This window comes from Staurois parvus, unplaced genomic scaffold, assembly GCF_062004578.1.
Source record: "Staurois parvus isolate SC_StPar_1 unplaced genomic scaffold, SC_StPar_1.0 ptg000096l, whole genome shotgun sequence".
NCBI lineage: Eukaryota > Metazoa > Chordata > Amphibia > Anura > Ranidae > Staurois > Staurois parvus.
In genome coordinates this window covers 1,213,246-1,230,663 of record NW_028317892.1, presented here as the reverse complement: position 1 = coordinate 1,230,663, position 17,418 = coordinate 1,213,246, and the positions used below count along the sequence as shown (strand labels likewise).

At 41.7% G+C, this 17,418-nt stretch overlaps 1 protein-coding gene across 3 annotated transcripts in view; it reads left to right on the top strand.

The window, feature by feature from the left end:
• HOMER3 (homer scaffold protein 3) overlaps window positions 1-17,418 on the top strand; it is a 246,935-nt gene that overhangs the window by 184,880 nt on the left and 44,637 nt on the right. For all 3 annotated transcript variants that reach the window (XM_089670796.1, XM_089670797.1, XM_089670799.1), the window contains 2 exons: window positions 7,681-7,797; window positions 9,976-10,056. In XM_089670796.1, coding sequence (XP_089526922.1) covers window positions 7,681-7,797; window positions 9,976-10,056 — 198 coding nt within the window. The remainder of the gene's footprint in view (window positions 1-7,680; window positions 7,798-9,975; window positions 10,057-17,418) is intronic.

Here is a 17,418-nt window from a genome sequence, read left to right as displayed (position 1 = left end):
CTGCATTCCATTGTTCTATTGTTTGTCTGGCTTGGGAGCAAACTATTATGGGATGTATGTGTTTATGTGTTTTAGCTTAGTGTGGGGGTGTCTCCAGCAGCCTTTCCTTCTGATGGGACTGTCTGCTGGTGTGACGTTTGAATACCTGTGTGTCTCTTGTTACTAAATATACAGTCAGGTCCATAAATATTGGGACATCGACACAATTCTAACATTTTTGGCTCTATACACCACCACAATGGATTTGAAATAAAACGAACAAGATGTGCTTTAACTGCAGACTGTCAGCTTTAATTTCAGGGTATTTACCTCCAAATCAGGTGAACGGTGTAGGAATTACAACAGTTTGCATATGTGCCTCCTACTTGTTAAGGAACCAAAAGTAATGGGACAAAATAATAATCATAAATCAAACTTTCACTTTTTAATACTTGGTTGCAAATCCATTGCAGTCAATTACAGCCTGAAGTCTGGAACGCATAGACATCACCAGACGCTGGGTTTCATCCCTGGTGATGCTCTGCCAGGCCTCTACTGCAACTGTCTTCAGTTCCTGCTTGTTCTTGGGGCATTTTCCCTTCAGTTTTGTCTTCAGCAAGTAAAATGCACGCTCAATCGGATTCAGGTCAGGTGATTGACTTGGCCATTGCATACCATTCCACTTCTTTCCCTTAAAAAACTCTTTGGTTGCTTTTGCAGTATGCTTTGGGTCATTGTCCATCTGCACTGTGAAGCGGCGTCCAATGAGTTCTGAAGCATTTGGCTGAATATGAGCAGATAATATTGCCCGAAACACATCAGAATTCATCCTGCTGCTTTTGTCAGCAGTCACATCATCAATAAATACAAGAGAACCAGCTCCATTGGCAGCCATACATACCCACGCCATGACATTACCACCACCATGCTTCACTGATGAGGGGGTATGCTTAGGATCATGAGCAGTTCCTTTCCTTCTCCATACTCTTCTCTTCCCATCACTCTGGTACAAGTTGATCTTGGTCTCATCTGTCCATAGGATGTTGTTCCAGAACTGTGAAGGCTTTTTAGATGTCGTTTGGCAATCTCTAATCTGGCCTTCCTGTTTTTGAGGCTCACCAATGGTTTATATCTTGTGGTGAACCCTCTGTATTCACTCTGGTTAAGTCTTCTCTTGATTGTTGACTTTGACACACATACACCTACCTCCTGGAGAGTGTTCTTGATCTGGCCAACTGTTGTGAAGGGTGTTTTCTTCACCAGGGAAAGAATTCTTCAGTCATCCACCACAGTTGTTTTCCGTGGTCTCCGATTCTTTTGGTGTTTCTGAGCTCACCGGTGTGCTCCTTCTTTTTAAGAATGTTCCAAACAGTTGTTTTGGCCACGCCTAATGTTTTTGCTATCTCTCTGATGGGTTTGTTTTGTTTTTTCATCCTAATGATGGCTTGCTTCACTGATAGTGACAGCTCTTTGGATCTCATCTTGAGAGTTGACAGCAACAGATTCCAAATGCAAATAGCACACTTGAAATGAACTCTGGACCTTTTATCTGCTCATTGTAATTGGGATAATGAGGGAATAACACACACCTGGCCATGGAACAGCTGAGAAGCCAATTGTCCCATTACTTTTGGCCCCCTAACAAGTGGGAGGCACATATGCAAACTGTTGTAATTCCTACACCGTTCACCTGATTTGGATGTAAATACCCTCAAATTAAAGCCGACAGTCTGCAGTTAAAGCACATCTTGTTCGTTTCATTTCAAATCCATTGTGGTGGTGTATAGAGCCAAAAATGTTAGAATTGTGTCGATGTCCCAATATTTATGGACCCGACTGTAGATTGCCCCGCCCTATGTCATCATGCAGGGAGGGGGAAATGTCCCCTGAATGTATATATCTTGTATCTGTTTTCAAATAAAGTAGTCTACAACTGGTTTACTTCAAATCTGGTGTCGTCTGGATCTTGGGGTAACAACAGCCAGATTCACTGGTCTCGTGTTGCAGAGCCTGAGAAGCAGCTTCTTTGATGGAGATACCCAGTCGTGGGTGTCTGGGGTCCTTAAACCACCGAATATGCCCACTGGCAATCCCACCAAGTCCTTCAGTGCATTAACTTTTATTTTAACACTCTTACAATGTAATATATGAAAATAAAAAGTTTATTACAAGTCACCAGTTCTTTCAAGATTTAAGAGGAAGGAATTATATTTTGGCCAAATAGCAGCGAAGGGACATCCCCATATATTCAGGAAAGAGGCAGCCTTATATATTCAGGAAAGAGACATCCCAATCCAGCAAAGAGATGGTCCAATCCAGCAGACACAACCCAAATATTCAGCAAAGACACAGCCCAATCCAGCAAAGAGACATCCCCATATAGCAGAGAGACAGCCCAATCCAGCAAAGAGACATCCCCATATATTCAGCAAAGAGACATTCCCATCCAGTAAAGAGGTAGCCCTATCCAACAAAGACAGTCACAAACAGCTCAGTCCAACAAAGAGACAGTCACAGCACAGGCCCACATCCAGCAACATTGTCAATCAGTTTAACATTGTGATGTATAACAACTTGTCTCTAGACCATTCCACGGTGAGCATTGAGCAGCCCTGCAGGCTACACACAGCGCAGCTCTTCCACATGGCTGAGCTGTGACTGGCGTGGTGCCCAAACCAGCATCCATTATGCAGGAAGAGGCAGAGTGCAGTTGCATCAGCTCACTCCATGGCTGCCCTGCTTTAGCATTTGCTAGTTACTACAGCAGTAACAAATCGGTGTTGTTGGCTGGAGCACCAGGCTGAAAAAGGGGCAGGAGTGGCTGGCTTTGGCTCTCAGTTGCACACAGAAAGTTGGTGCCAGTTGTCTGAGAGGCAGCAGGCTGGATACCAACAATATGGTGTGGATCCTTCCAGAGCCTGGACTAGCTCTGTGAGATCAGCTGACAGCGGGCAATAGCCTGCTATCAGCTGCTTTTGGGTCACAAGAGCGCAAAAGTAAGTGCACTCCTGTGACCCACGAGAGAGGTATGGCCAAAAAAGAACCTAAAGATTCCCTTTAAAATCATCACATTCCCACATTCAATTTAACTTTTCTTTAGTGAGGAATTGGGTTTTTTTTTTGTAAATTAGTGCTTTTCTTTCAAACTAAGAGAAGTTTCTTTAGCCCACTCTCTTACATGGAACATGCAATGCTCACAAGCCTGAAGTATATCTAAATATATGCAGTGCTCAAAAACTTGCATACACTTGGGGAATTGTACACAGTAAATACAATTTTTAAAGAAGACATGAGTGAGCAGGCAGAACACATTTCTTTTATTTCTTATGGGTTCCATATTCAACTGTAGGTCATACAAAATGGCGCATTCATAAAACAAAACATGGCAACAAGTAAACAAATGAAATGATCCTTGTTCAAAAGTCTGCATACCCTTAGTTTTTAATACTATGTAGTGCACCCCTTAGCATCAATGACAGCGTGCAGTCTTTTGTAATAGTTGTCTATGAGGTCCCAAATTCTTGAAGGTGGTATAGCAACCCATTCGGCTTGGCAAAATACCTCCAGGTTATGCAAAGTCTTTGGTCATCTTGCATGAACCTCACATTTGAGATCTCCCTAGAGTGGCTCAATGATATTAAGGTCCTATCCAGAACCTTCACCTTTTTCTGCTGTAACCACTGGATGGTCAACTTGCCCTTGTGCTTAGGGTCATTGTCGTGCTGCAAAGTCCAAGAGTATCCCATGCACAGCTTTCATGAAAATTGTCTGCCAGTATTTTCTGATAACATGCTGCATTCATTTTGCCATCAATTTTCACAAGCTTCCTCATGCCTTTAGAGCTTACACATGGCCAAAACATCAGTGCCACTGGCCATCAAGACAAATAAAGAGGGTGAATCTCCCCAGTGCAGACACGCTCAAAATGTGACAAGTGTTTCAACATTCCCCACTCTTTTCAAAATTAAGAAAAAGTTTTGGCTTTAGATACACTTTAACACTGTGATATTATCCTTTATATGGTTAGTAAATATATTTAATGCATATTTGCAGTATTATTTTAAAATACAGTTACATTTAGCATGTTAAAAAATAACTGGACTTGTTAAAAGTGGCAGTTATATGCGTGGTGTAAGTGTGGGTGTAAAATACAGCCTGTACTCTACAAAGTGGACATACTTTAGCTAGATTGACAACACAAAGAAAGGAGAAGCAGAATAATCTGAACCAACCAAGGGAGGGGAAACAGTACTGAAGCAGAGACAGGCAAGCCCCCTTGGTAGCTTTCTTTCATAGCTTGTCCTCAATGTCACACTTTCAAGTTTATTTGCCAGCGTGAGTCCAGGCAGAATTTTCTCCCACGCTGTTAGTATTTAACACAAGCAGTCAGATTTTTTCTTCTTCAATGCAAGCTATGAGAAGTACATTGAGATTTCATATAAGCAACTAACACCAAATCTCTGTTAAGCCTGCTACTAATCTTTGTGATTGAAAATGTTAATTTCTGTAGGTCTTTTTATCAGCTTATTGCCAGCAAGGCTTAATTTTTATCATCACTCACAGGTATGTGAAAAAAGTCTACAGTAAACTGCAGCGTAACTTTATGGTACTTATTAGGGTAGTTGTTGTTTTGGCTTCATAATTCCAAATCCTTTGGAAGTTGTTTCCACTTGATAAAAGTTTGTAAACAAAAAAAAGTGTGCCATTGGACACACTTTTTTTAAAGCACTCTGAATGCCAATCAAAGCCTGTGGCTAGATAAAATGGTAAGCTTACAGTCCTTTTTAAACGTTTGCTTTGCTTAAAAAATTATACCCCATGTCTCTTTCTTGGTGCTTCAAAGCATCGCCAAAGCCTCTGTAAAAGTCTATGACAAATCTCTCTAGCAGCACCTGCAGCTTTTGAGAAGCTTTTATAGTATGCACTAGGAAACAAACAAGTGAACTGGAAAGACGTCATCAGCAGTCACTTCCGATTCATGTGTTTATATTCTGTAAGTGTCTGGTGCAGATAGCACACATAATGTGCAACATGAGAACGTTATAGAGGAAGGTGAGCAGAGACCAGAGAGAGAGGACTGATTGTAAAAGGATCAGCAGAGGTGGGGGACCGGAGCAGGGGAAACTAGCAATTTCACACATGGTGCTCAGTGTGACAGCAATATAGCTGGAGGTGAGCGGGGACCAGAGAGAGAGAAGGATCAGCAAACCAGAGGATCAGCAGAGCTGGAGGTTACTACTGAGTGGGGGTCAGCATAGCTGGGGGTTACTCTTGAGTGGTGGTTACTACTGAGCGGGGGATCAGCAGAGCTGGGGGTTACTACTGAGTGGGGGATCAGCAGAGCTGGGGGTTACTACTGAGCAGGGGATCAGCAGAGCTGGGGTTTACTACTGAGTGGGGGATCAGCAGAGCTTGGGGTTACTACTGAGCAGGGGATCAGCAAAGCTGGGGGTACTACTGAGCAGGGGATCTGCTGAACATAGGTACTAATATGCTTGGGATCTGCTGAACAAGGGTACCGATGAGCTGGGGATTTGCTGAACAGGGGAACTAATGAGCTTGGGATCTGCTGAGTCCCCCATTCAGCAGATCCCCAGCTCATTAGTACCCCTGTTTAGCAAATCCCCAGCTCATTGGTACCCTTGTTCAGCAGATCTGAGCTGGGGTTTTACTGGGCCCCTTTAAAACAAATCAAAAATCAACACACACACAGGGCATTCGCCAAGCTCATTAAAGCTACAAAAAAGCATCACCAAAGTGGGTGATGCACAGAGACCTGTCCTGCACCAGTTTCCTAGCATAGGAAGCTTTGGTAATGTATAATACAGCCGTGCAGTGCTAAAAAAAAAAAAAAGAGGTGATAATATAAATGAGAAACAAGGTCATTTTAATTTTCAGACCAATATCAAATGTCCATAAAATAAACACAAAATTAGAAAGTTCATATAGATCCCAACGTCAGTAAAGAAGATTAAAAAGGATTCTTCAACAGATGTTTCCACTAAACAAACTAAGAAGACAACTGCAATCACCACGTGATTACCTCAAGTGCACATGAAGTACCTTACCAGAGGGTATGTGGTAATACTGACCACGACCTAAGAACACCATCCCTACAGGTGGAAACATTATGCTTTGGGACTGTTTCTCTGCTAAAAGTACAGACTGACATTGCTGCATTGAGGGGCCAATAGACGGAGCCATGTATTGTAAAATCTTGGGTGACAACCTTCTTCCCTCAGCCAGAACACTGAAGATGAGTTGTAGATGGGTCTTCCAGCATGACAGTGACCCAATACATACCACCAAGGCAACAAAGCAGTGGCTTAAGAAGAAGCACATTAAGGTCATGGAGTGGCCTAGCCAGTTTTCAGACCTTAAAGTGTTACTAAACCCACAACAGTAAAATCAGTCTGTATATGCAGTAAAGCATGCTTGTTATACTCCCTGTGGAACCTAAGGGGTTAAACCTCCGCATTGTGTAAAAAGGCTGCTTGATCTTTTCTTCTCTGTTCCTCCCCTTTTTCAAGCAACCAGCTCTTATCTCCAGACTAAACCATAGGCATGCACATGCTCAGTTTGGTGTGTATTGCTAGAGAGGATTTTATTTTTTCTTGGGAGAGTGCATGTGATTAGTACAGGGCCAATCAGCACTGTCCAGACAGCTCAGGGGATTTGCATCCTCCTAGAGCAGAAAGAAAACTCCTACAAGCTTTAGCTAGTTCTGGGTTGTACACTGATAGAATTCACAAGAGTGCTGTAACGTATGATGAGAAAAGGTATTTAGCAGTTTATATTTACTGAAATAATTACACTTCCATGGTTTGTGTACTGTGGGAGACCAGATATAGTGAATGCTGGGTTCTGGGTTTAGTAACACTTTAATCCTATAGAAAATTTATGGAGGGAGCTGAAACTTCCGAGTCGACAAGCGACAGCCAAGAAACCTTAAGGATTTATAGAAGATCTGTAAAGAAGTGTGGACCAAAATCCCTCCTGGGATGTGTGCAAACTTGGTAACCAACTACAAGAAACGTCATCAAGGGTTTCTCCACCAAGTACTAAGTCATGTTTTGCTTGAGGATCAGGGGCGGACTGACCATTTGGAAACTTGGGCACTGCCCGAGGGCCCGGGGTCAGTAGGGGGCCCCATGAGATGCCCCTGGTACCTTTTTTCATAGGCTTTTTTGAGTTTGGGCAAGGACACAGGGGCCCCATGATCCCCTATTGCCCTGGGGCCCCATAAGTTGTCAGTCTGCCCCTGTTGGGGATCAAATACTTATTTTACTCGCTGAACTGCAACTCAATTTATAACATTTGTATCATGTGTTTTTTCTGGATTTTTGATTGATATTCTGTCTCTATCATTTAAAATGATAACATTTATAGACCCTTAATTTTTTTGTAAGTGGGGAAATTTACAAAATCTGCAGGGGATTAAATAGTTATTTTCCCCACTGTACATGAACATTATCTCAGGGTATCAAAGTGTTCTGCTGCATGATGAGGTTTTGAATTTAACCCATAAACCAAACTGACCTTTTCCGTATGTCCTTGTTGCATGTTACAATGTATATGTGTAGGATTACTTTGCTGATGATTGCAAACATAAGGGCCTGTGTCAACAGGTTTTAGGCTTGTGTTGATTTATGTATTTTATTTATGATTTTCTGCTTGTGTTGATATTTCATTATCTTACAGGTGGCAGAATTGGAGTCAAAGTCCCAGTCTCAGTCTGCATTAACTGCCACAGACCAGGAAAGCGACCTCACTGAGAGAATGCGGGATTTGGAGATTTTACTAAAGAGCAAAGAAGAGGTGACTACTTATAAATATAAATGTGTTACGGGCTTAAAGCCATATTAAACCCAAAACATAAAATGTAATATATTGCAGCTTACCTTTCATTAGATGTGCTGGCTGCATTGGTTTTCTTTTTTTAAGCTTTTATCACTCTGTTTTCACCTGGTGATCTGGCCTTTAACACACCTCCTGTATTAGAGTGCCCCTGCTCTGGATGAAGAAGCAACTTTAGACAGCAACATTGTCAGTCTGGGGGGAGGGGAATGTTAGATGTACTAGCTGATTTAACTACACCAACAAATTGAAGCCAAACTCCAGCCAATACTATATAAGCAGTTACAGCAAACCGTTTTTTTTTTCCTTTTAGGATAAATGTTTTACATAAATACAAGTTGATCATAGTAAGCACCCGCTATTTTTAAATGATTTGTCTCATCTCTGTAACTGATACATTTTGCTGGAGTATGTGTTCTTTTGAAAAACAACAGACATATTGGCTGGCTCACCAGATGAAAATAGAAGTAAGAAAGCCTAAAAAAGAAAATTAATGCAACCATCACATCTAAAAATTAGTAAGTTGTAATAAAATAAATGATTGCTTTTGGGTTTAGTATCTTTTTAGGTGGACACTCTGTATCACCAATGGTGGTGAGACAGATTGATAAAAGATGATAAAATCCATGGATATATAAAAATATGGATAGTTGGAATGGGCTAAAAGGAAGAGTTGGCCTTTAGGAACTTATCTGAGTTACTGTTTTGCTGTATGCCGATTGTAAAGGCCTAAATAAATCCCTGTCCTTTTTTATGGCAGGTCACCAACATTTACACAGGAGTCAACTGAATGTTTTGCAGATTCTCACACTGCATGGGTTAACTGCTCATTTTGTTTAGGGGTGAGCCTATACTCACATGATCCTTTGATCCTCTGGAAAATGGAAAATGAGGAAGGAGATACCTGGGAGAGCTGCTACTCTCGTGCACATCGCTGGATCGGGGTTGGGCTTGGGTAAGTATTAATGAGGTTTAGGGGGAGCTACACACTGAAGGTTTTTTTACCTTCATGCAGTCTATGTATAAACTAAAAAAATAACTTTCAGCCTTTGCAACCACTTTAACCCCTGGACGCCGACGTCACACAAATATGCAGCCTCTTGGAACTGGGCTTTTTACCGTGGGGCCACATATTTGCGTACCTGTACCACGCTGCGCGCTCCCAGCACAAAGATTGCGGTGTCACTGAGAACCCAGGGTCTAACGATCGGGACCCGGCACTCCCAAGTCCGTGTCACATGATCGCTGTGATAACCTCTGACTGGCTATCACAGTGATCAGTCACTGTGCAGCCCAGCCCCCCTTGTTTTTTTATCTCTAGGAATGGAGAAGAGAGATACATTGTAGAGAGAGAGAGAAAAAAAAATGTTTATTAAAAAAAAAAAAATACCTAGATCAAGGTTTAATCTAGTTCAGTGCCAGGGTTATTGTTTGGGTCAAGGTCAGGGTCAAAGGTCAGGATTTAAAAAAAGTGTCAGTTAGTGTCAATGTCAGTGTGTTTTAGGTAAAAAAAAAAAAAAAGACAAAAACAAAATGTGCATTATTGTTTCTGGGCTGTACTACGGGTACAAACAACAAATAACATACACATATATGGTATCGCTGCGATCTTCAAAAGCTGGAGAATTTATTTTGGGTTGGTTTTTGGTGGTAGGTTATGGTAGTAACACACAGCTAAATAAAAAACAATGATTTTTTTTTTACTATTTTAGGCCAGTTTTCCTTTGATAATGAAAAAAAATCAGGAGATATCCATTACCATTTACCACCAAATGAAAGCCCAATTTGTCCTGAAAAAACGCGGTATAATTCACCTGGATGTACAAAGTAGTTGTGATCATATGTACAGTTTTACTAACAGATGTCAAAGTTGCAAAATTGTGCTTAGGCATTTAGATTTGTTTTACCCTTAGGTGTGAAGGCGTTGCAGATCACTACAGCAACCAGGTACTAGAGCACCATTTCAATGCACTGAGACTGAGCATTTGGAAGCATGTTTCATTTAAGTATGAAATAATAGGCTGATCTAATGCAAATAGCAAAGTGTTTGAATTTCTAAGGCAGTTCATATTTTGTTACTGATTGTAGTCCATATACTGTATGTATAAACATAACTTTTTTCCTTTACTCTGGCTATAGGAGATACTTCAACTGAAAGGACAGAGACCAGACCTCACAGAGCTGGAGAGTGAACGAGATGATCTCCTACAGAAACTAAGGGTAAGACACATGCCAAAGAATTAACTAAGATTCCTGTACTATAATAGTGGTGCAAGAAGTTGTTCAAAATGGCAAGTGTCATAATTTAAACAATCTCCAGAAGGTTTTACCCCCTTCAGGACCAAGGCATTTTTTTGCTATTCAGCACTGTGTTACTGTAACTGGCAATTGCTCGGTCATGCAACACTTTTTTATTTTTTTTTGGGAGGGGGGTAGTTTATTTTTTTGCTATATAAACGAAAAAATACCTAAAGTTTTTTTTCGTTTTTGTTATAAAAGTTTGCAAACAAACAATCTTCCTTCAAAATGTAGCCCAAAATTTATTTTTCTACATTTCTTTGGTAAAAATAACCCAAATAAGTGTGTATTTCAATTCTTGAGGCCCTAAAATGCCAGCATGGTACTAATACCCCCCAAATGATTCCTTTTTGGAAAGTAAAGAGTCCAAGGTATTTAGTAAGAGGCATGGTGAGTTTTATGAAGTTGTAAATTTTTTTGTCACAATTTTATGGAAAATGAAGAAATTAAATACATTTTATTTCACATTTTTATGTAAATACTATCATGAGTGCAGAACAGCATCGTCATATGATTGGTGTGGTGATCAGGTATACTGACTGGTGACAGTATGTAAAAAAAAATTTTTTATTCAGTTTTGTAACCATTTGTTTTCTTTTTTCAATATTTATTTTTTACTTACTTGATCCTCCTGGCAGACAGTGTTCCCTTACCTTCCTGCAATGGACTATCCCTCTGTGGCCTTATGTCCCACGCAGGGCTGTGGTCCCTGCATTGTTTGTGATGATGTTGGTTGTGTCTGAGTACAGGGGAGAAGAGACAGCAGAGACCGGTCTGTCTAGCAGGGCTGGATCTAGATTTCAGTGGCGCACTCCCCCAGGACCAGTGACAAATCATGATGTTCCCTGTCACACACCATGCAATCGATATTTTGTCAGCAGCCGCATCTTTACTCTTAATGTCACTGCTGATCTCCAGAGTTTCTGTTCAGGCTGGGAGCTGGAGGCGGGTGCACTGTGCTGTGCCGATTCCTGTCAGTGAGATAATGACTTGCACTGTGCTGTGCTGGAAAAAAGTACTGCATGCAGTACTTTTTTCAGCACACACCACTGAATCAGACATACCAAGGACAAGGTATTTTGCCTTGCCATGTGGTGGGACTTCGTTGGAATAGCCACCCAACCCAGTCTCACCAAGGGGGAGCAGTAAAGCCATCGTTCAATCTCATGGTTTTACCACCCCCAACCACACATGAGAGTCCTGAATGAGAAAAAAGCAGAGCTGCAGAGTCCTTTGGAAAGAGTAACCACTGCATAGATACCACTGGAAGTGACCTCTGTACATCCACGGTTCTCATTCTCTCCCCCTTCCTCTCCTCCCCCTCTCTCTCAATTTGCTCTGCCCCCTCTTTCCCTCATCCCTGCCCTCTCTCTCCCCTCCTCCCTCCGACCCCCAGTCTCTCCTTACCCTTCTTTGCCCCCCTCCCTATCTCCCCTCACCCTATTTTTCTATCTCCCCCCACCCCTTTATTCTTCCTTCCTCCATTTCTCGCCCACGCACCCCTTCTCTATCTTTTACTCTCTCTCTCACCTTCTCTTCCCTCTGTCCCTCCTCCCCCTTTTAGTATCTCTCCCTCCACCCCCTTTTAGTTTCTCTCCCTTCACCCCCTCCTCCCCCTTCACTCCCCTCTTTTTTCTCTTTACTCCCCTCTCAACCTGACTGCCGCACTCTATACGCTGTGTTGTATTAATTAAGCGACCATAGAGAGATTGAATTTGGCTGGTTCAGCAAGGATTGGGTGCATTTTGGTACATGTATGGCTATTTCTGTTTGACAGAATTTGGTCTAATGATCAAGTTTTGTTGAATGAGGATATTGGAAAACTTATATGGATCATCAGCTGCAGCCACTGATCAATGCATTCCGACAGCAGAGAAGTCCCGCTGTCAGAATACAATAGCACAGCAGAGAGGATTCCTCCATCCACCTCATTTGTGTGGATGGGGCAATCTGTTCATTTACTTTCTCGCTCAGCCTAGTATGTAACCAGTGAGGGCTACCTAAAGCCACCAAAAACCACATTTTATTCTGCGGTGCACTGTGCACGCAACACTTTCTTTTCCTCTGACAGCCAAATTATGATCTTACCCACTACTTGCAGAAATGCCCCTGCCAAGGGGTAATAATTTACTACACAGTGCCCTACCCCTATCTACTACACCACATAATTTGTTTCCTTGGTGTAGGGGGTTGGACCAGGATCCATGGCATCCTTTGTTGTTATTTGTGAAGGGGGGATATGTTGTGATTAGGAAATGGGTGGGGGGACTCTTATGATGACAAGAACCTGTTGTGATGGTGGGCATTTTGTCATGATGACAGGGCTCTGTTGTGATGGTGGGGACTTGTTTGTTATTGCAAGAGCTCCAATGGGAAGAGGGGATTCTGATAAGATGGGGGTGACTTTGATTTGAAGGAGGCTATGTAATGGGGGGACTGTGATGTAAAGGTGACTGACTCTGAAGTGATAGGTGGAATTTGATGTGAAGTGGGAACTCCTTCATGTAGCACCAAGGAGTGGGTGACATCATCATCCAGTACAGATGTCAGTGTCTTTCATCCCAATAAATACAGTCCAGGACTGGGGTGTCTCAAGATTTTGCATACATTTTTTTCCTTTCAATAAATTTTTATTGAAAAAATGTTGATTTTAGAACATAGATAGCAAAGATATAACAACAAGAGGTAACAGATCAAAAGCAGGCGTGCACAGAAAAAACATACTTGGAATTGGTGACAATGTAAATGACATGTCAAAAAAATCAACCATATCATGTCGATAAATCAGCGTAAGGAACGAATGAGAGACTATACACCAATTGCCTAATACCCGACAACAGAAAAGTAGTGACATTTGGAATGCATAAAGTATATAGTTGAAATACCTGGAACACATCATAAATCATCGATGGGTAAGATAAGAAGAATAGAAAAAGAAGGAGGGTGGAAGGGGAGGAAAGACAAGAAAGGATCAAAAGGAGAACATCAAAAGAGCTTGAACCTGGGCTATAGGGCCTCCAAAGTTATAGCAAACTTAAACTGCCTAATGGTATAGCAGGATGGGCATGTTGAATTCATGGAGTCGATGTTTTAAGGAATCTCTCGTGGGTATCTGAAAGAATGCTAGAGAGCTTTTAATTAACAACAAAGAAATCTAGGTGGCGATGGACTGCCGTAAAAGGTATGAACTGTTGTTTTCAAGCTTTCGCTATGGTTTGTTTGGCCGCCAATAGTACATATGTAGCCAACTTGAATTGGTGTTAAGTAAGGCCTGGGGTTTCAGGTGTTGAAGGACATGCCACAGGTCCCTTGGGAAGGGGCAAGCTAATAATGAATGCAGGAGTTTAAGGACCATTGACCAGAACCAGGAGAGCATAGGGCATGTCCACTATATGTATAGGTCGTCTCCCAAGGTAGCACAGCCTTGGAAACAGGTGCCGGGGGCAGATGGATGAAGGTGCGCTAGATGGGATGGAACCAAGTGCCACCTTTTAACAGTTTTAAAGGCCGATTCCATGGTAAGAATATTAATAGAGCATGAGGTCAGGGTTGTCCATATCTGTGACCAGCAGCCCATATCTTTGGTGCTTTTAAGATCCTTTTCCCACCTAGAAACATAAGTGTGGTTGTTTGGATTTTGAAGATTAATCAACTGTGAGTAGAGGATAGAAATAAGTTTGGGGGAGAAGGGTGTCCGATGACAAATATGTTCAAACAGGGAGAGTTGGGTCGTCGGATCTTTGTCAGTGAGCACCGAAGTCACCCAATGTTTGATTTGTAAGAATTGGAAAAGTTCAGCGTGAGGGGCTTGGTATCTGTTGCATAAATTTTTTTACTTATTTTAAAAAGTTTACAAATAGATATCCAAAAACCAGATTTGTACAAACATTAAAAACATGTACTCATCATACAAAAACAAAAAAACGTATAAAAAGGTGTATGTCCCAAGTCCCTATTCTATTTTCATAATCTCCTGCCTTATTCCCTTTAAAAGAGAAAAAGGGGGGACAGTAGGAGGGGTGGAGGTCCTCTAAATTGTAATGCATAAAATATTAAAATTACCTGGTCCTGTCAGCTTTGACCCATATCCTCTCATACACTCCTCTTTCCCTTCCTCCCAATGTTTTTCCCAGCCTCCACCTATTAGTTGTGTTGTGATATTACAGGCCATCTCAGTGTGATAATGATATTGATTATATTGTGAGAGAAAAAAAAAAGAGTTCAACTGTGCATAAACCTAAGCTCCAAAATTCGAGTTTAGGAGCTTTTGGCATTTTTTTGCCAAAGCTCCTAAACTCAACTCCATAAAAGCCTATGTGTACATGTACACATAGGCTTCTAGCAGAGTTTAAGAGCTGCTGCGTTTAGGTGAGGTTAAACCTTCCTCTCCTGAATGCTGAAGAATCGCGTTCAGGATAGAAACGTTTTGACTGCCGACCGCGGAAAATCGCAAAACGTGGCAAAACGCAGCAACCGCGATACCGTGTTTTTGACGGGATTTGCATCTTCCCGCGGCTGAAAGTCAGGGTAGGCTCGTGTACATGAAGCCTAAATATTCTCCCTACCCTCCCACCTCAACCTCCCTCTTACCTCCCTTCAGGCCCAAAATGGGCATTGTACATTCAGTGGAAGTGCAAAGTCTTATTGACTGTGAATGGACAGATTACGGATTTTACATACATTTAAAAGATACATAATTAATTTTTAAAAAAGGTTGAGAAACTCTGGCCTAATACATGTGCTTTTTGTTACAGTCGCATGGAGACGAATGGAACTAAGAGAGGAGAGGGTAAAATGATAATGTATTGACATTATGCCCCCTGACTTTTTTTTTACTGCACCCCCAGATCAGACAGGCTAGATCTGGCCTTGTCGTCTAGCAGTGCAGAGGATCAGGAAAGTAAATTATTTTACTCAGTCCCCTAGACTTAAACGAGCAGATAACCTGTACAGTACAGGTACAAGTAGAAGTAGAAGTTTTGTATTTCCCAGATTCAGCTTTAAAGGAAAATTACACTTTTAAAGTACATGAAATAAAATGAACAAATAAAGCATTTAAGAAAATAATGTAGTTATATCCATTTTTTGTAATTTTCACATTTTTCATGTCGGCAGACTGTGGCTTTAATAGTAGTATTTGGATACCATGCGTGCAATTTTCTATCCTCTAATTACAGCAGATGCAAGCCACTTTTCTTCCTACATTCATCTACACCTACATTGTTAGGCCCATACTTCCTGCCAATGAAGCAGAGAGACAGAAGCTACGCAGGAAGACAAATGAATGGCATATCTAGCCCTATTCACAAATAGCCTTTGACAGTGATGCAGCAAGATTGTGTCCTCTGTGATAGCACATACATCCCTGATTAATCCCTGCATCTCCACTCCACTACATGCCAGGAAAGAAAGCTTTCTTCATGCTTACTGAGTTATTCTATGGACTCATTATTATACCTTCTGTGTAGTGGGGGTTGTGGTGCCTGAAGATTTAGGTGGAAAAAAAGTGGCTACTGCTGGGCAGTTTGTATTTTAAGGATACCAGTAGAATCTGAAACTGGTATAAAAATGTACCAGTATATTGCAAAGTTCTTTTGAATTTTACATCTATTAAATTAATTTAGACATGTCCTTACTTATATTAATGTAATATAACTTTTAGTTTATGAAGGTCTCAAAACTGTTCCAGATACAGATGCCAACTTCAATCTTAAAATATGAAATGTGCCTCTAAATTAGGTATTGATTATGTAAGAGAGGCTGCTTATCCTTTTTTTCACTAGACTTTAACCATTTGACCTTCAGAAGGTTTTACCTCCTTCATGACCAGATAATGTTTTGTTATTCTGCACTGCGGTACTTTAACTGGCAATTGCTCTGTCAAGCAACACTGTAACCAAATTAAATTTATATCATTTGTTTCACACAAATAAGACTTTTCTTTTGGTGGTATTTAACCACTTGCCTACAGGGCACTTATGCCCCCTTCCTGCCAGGCCAATTTCCAGCTTTCAGCGCTGTCACATTTTGAATGACAATTGCGCGGTCATGCAACACTGTACCCATATGAAATTTTTATAATTTTTCTGAGACAGATAGAGCTTTCTTTTGGTGGTATTTAATCACCTCTGGGTTTTTTATTTTTTCTTAAACAAACCAAAAACCACTGAAAAGTTTGAAAAAAAATGTTTTTTCTTAGTTTTTGTTATAAAATTTTGTAAATAAGTGATTTTTCTCCTTCACTGTGCGCTAATGAGGCTGCAGTGATGGGCACTGATAGGCTGCACTGATGGACACTGATAGGTGCCACTGATGAGGAGGCACTGGTAGGTGGCACTGATGGGCATTGTCAGGCATCACTGATGCGCACTGAAAGGCAGCACTCATATATGGCACTGATAGGCGGCACTGACTGGCACTGATAGGCAGCACTGACTGGCACTGGTAGGTGGAACTGGTAGGTGGCACTGACTGGCACTGATGGGTGACACTGAAAGGCAGCTCAGATGGGCACTGATATGTGGCATTGATGTGCACTGATATGTGGCATTGATGTGGCACTGATGGGCACTGGCAGGTGGCATGGATGAGCACTGACAGCTGGCACTGATGGACACTGACAGGTGGCACTGCTGGGGCTACACAGATCATCAGGGCACACTGATCATCAGTGCCCTGATGATCAGTGTACATGTCCCCTCCAAGGAATGCCGATTACCGGCTCTCCTCTCCTCTCTTTCCTGCTGCTTTTTGATGACTGCTGCCAGTCATCACAATGGCAGGTAGGTAGTATTGGTGACTAGACCTTTGTCCTCTGTTTGCCTTTTGTAAGTGCTGCTTTCAATGTTCAAGTGTTACTAAACCCAGGAGTCTGCATTCACTCTCTGTTCTCCCACCGTACACAGAACGTGAAAATGTAATTATTTTAGTAAATATAAACTGCAAAATACCTTCTCTCATCAGCAGCTAGAGCAGTCTTGTGACTTCTATTAGTGTCCAGCAGAGCCCTGGGTAAAGCTTGTAGGAGGAGTGTTCTCTAGGAGAATGTAGAACCCCTGACTCCTGTCTGAGCAGTTCTGATTGGCCCTGTGCTGATCACATGCACTCTCCCAAGATAAAAAAAAAACCTCTCTAGCAATACACACCAAACTGAGCATGTGCAGTGTCTCCACACTTATCAGCAGATAAGAGGGGGACACTGGAAGAATGGGAGGATTAGAGAAGTCAGGATCAAACAGCCTTTTTACACAATGCAGAGGATTAACCCTTTAGGTCCCACAGTGA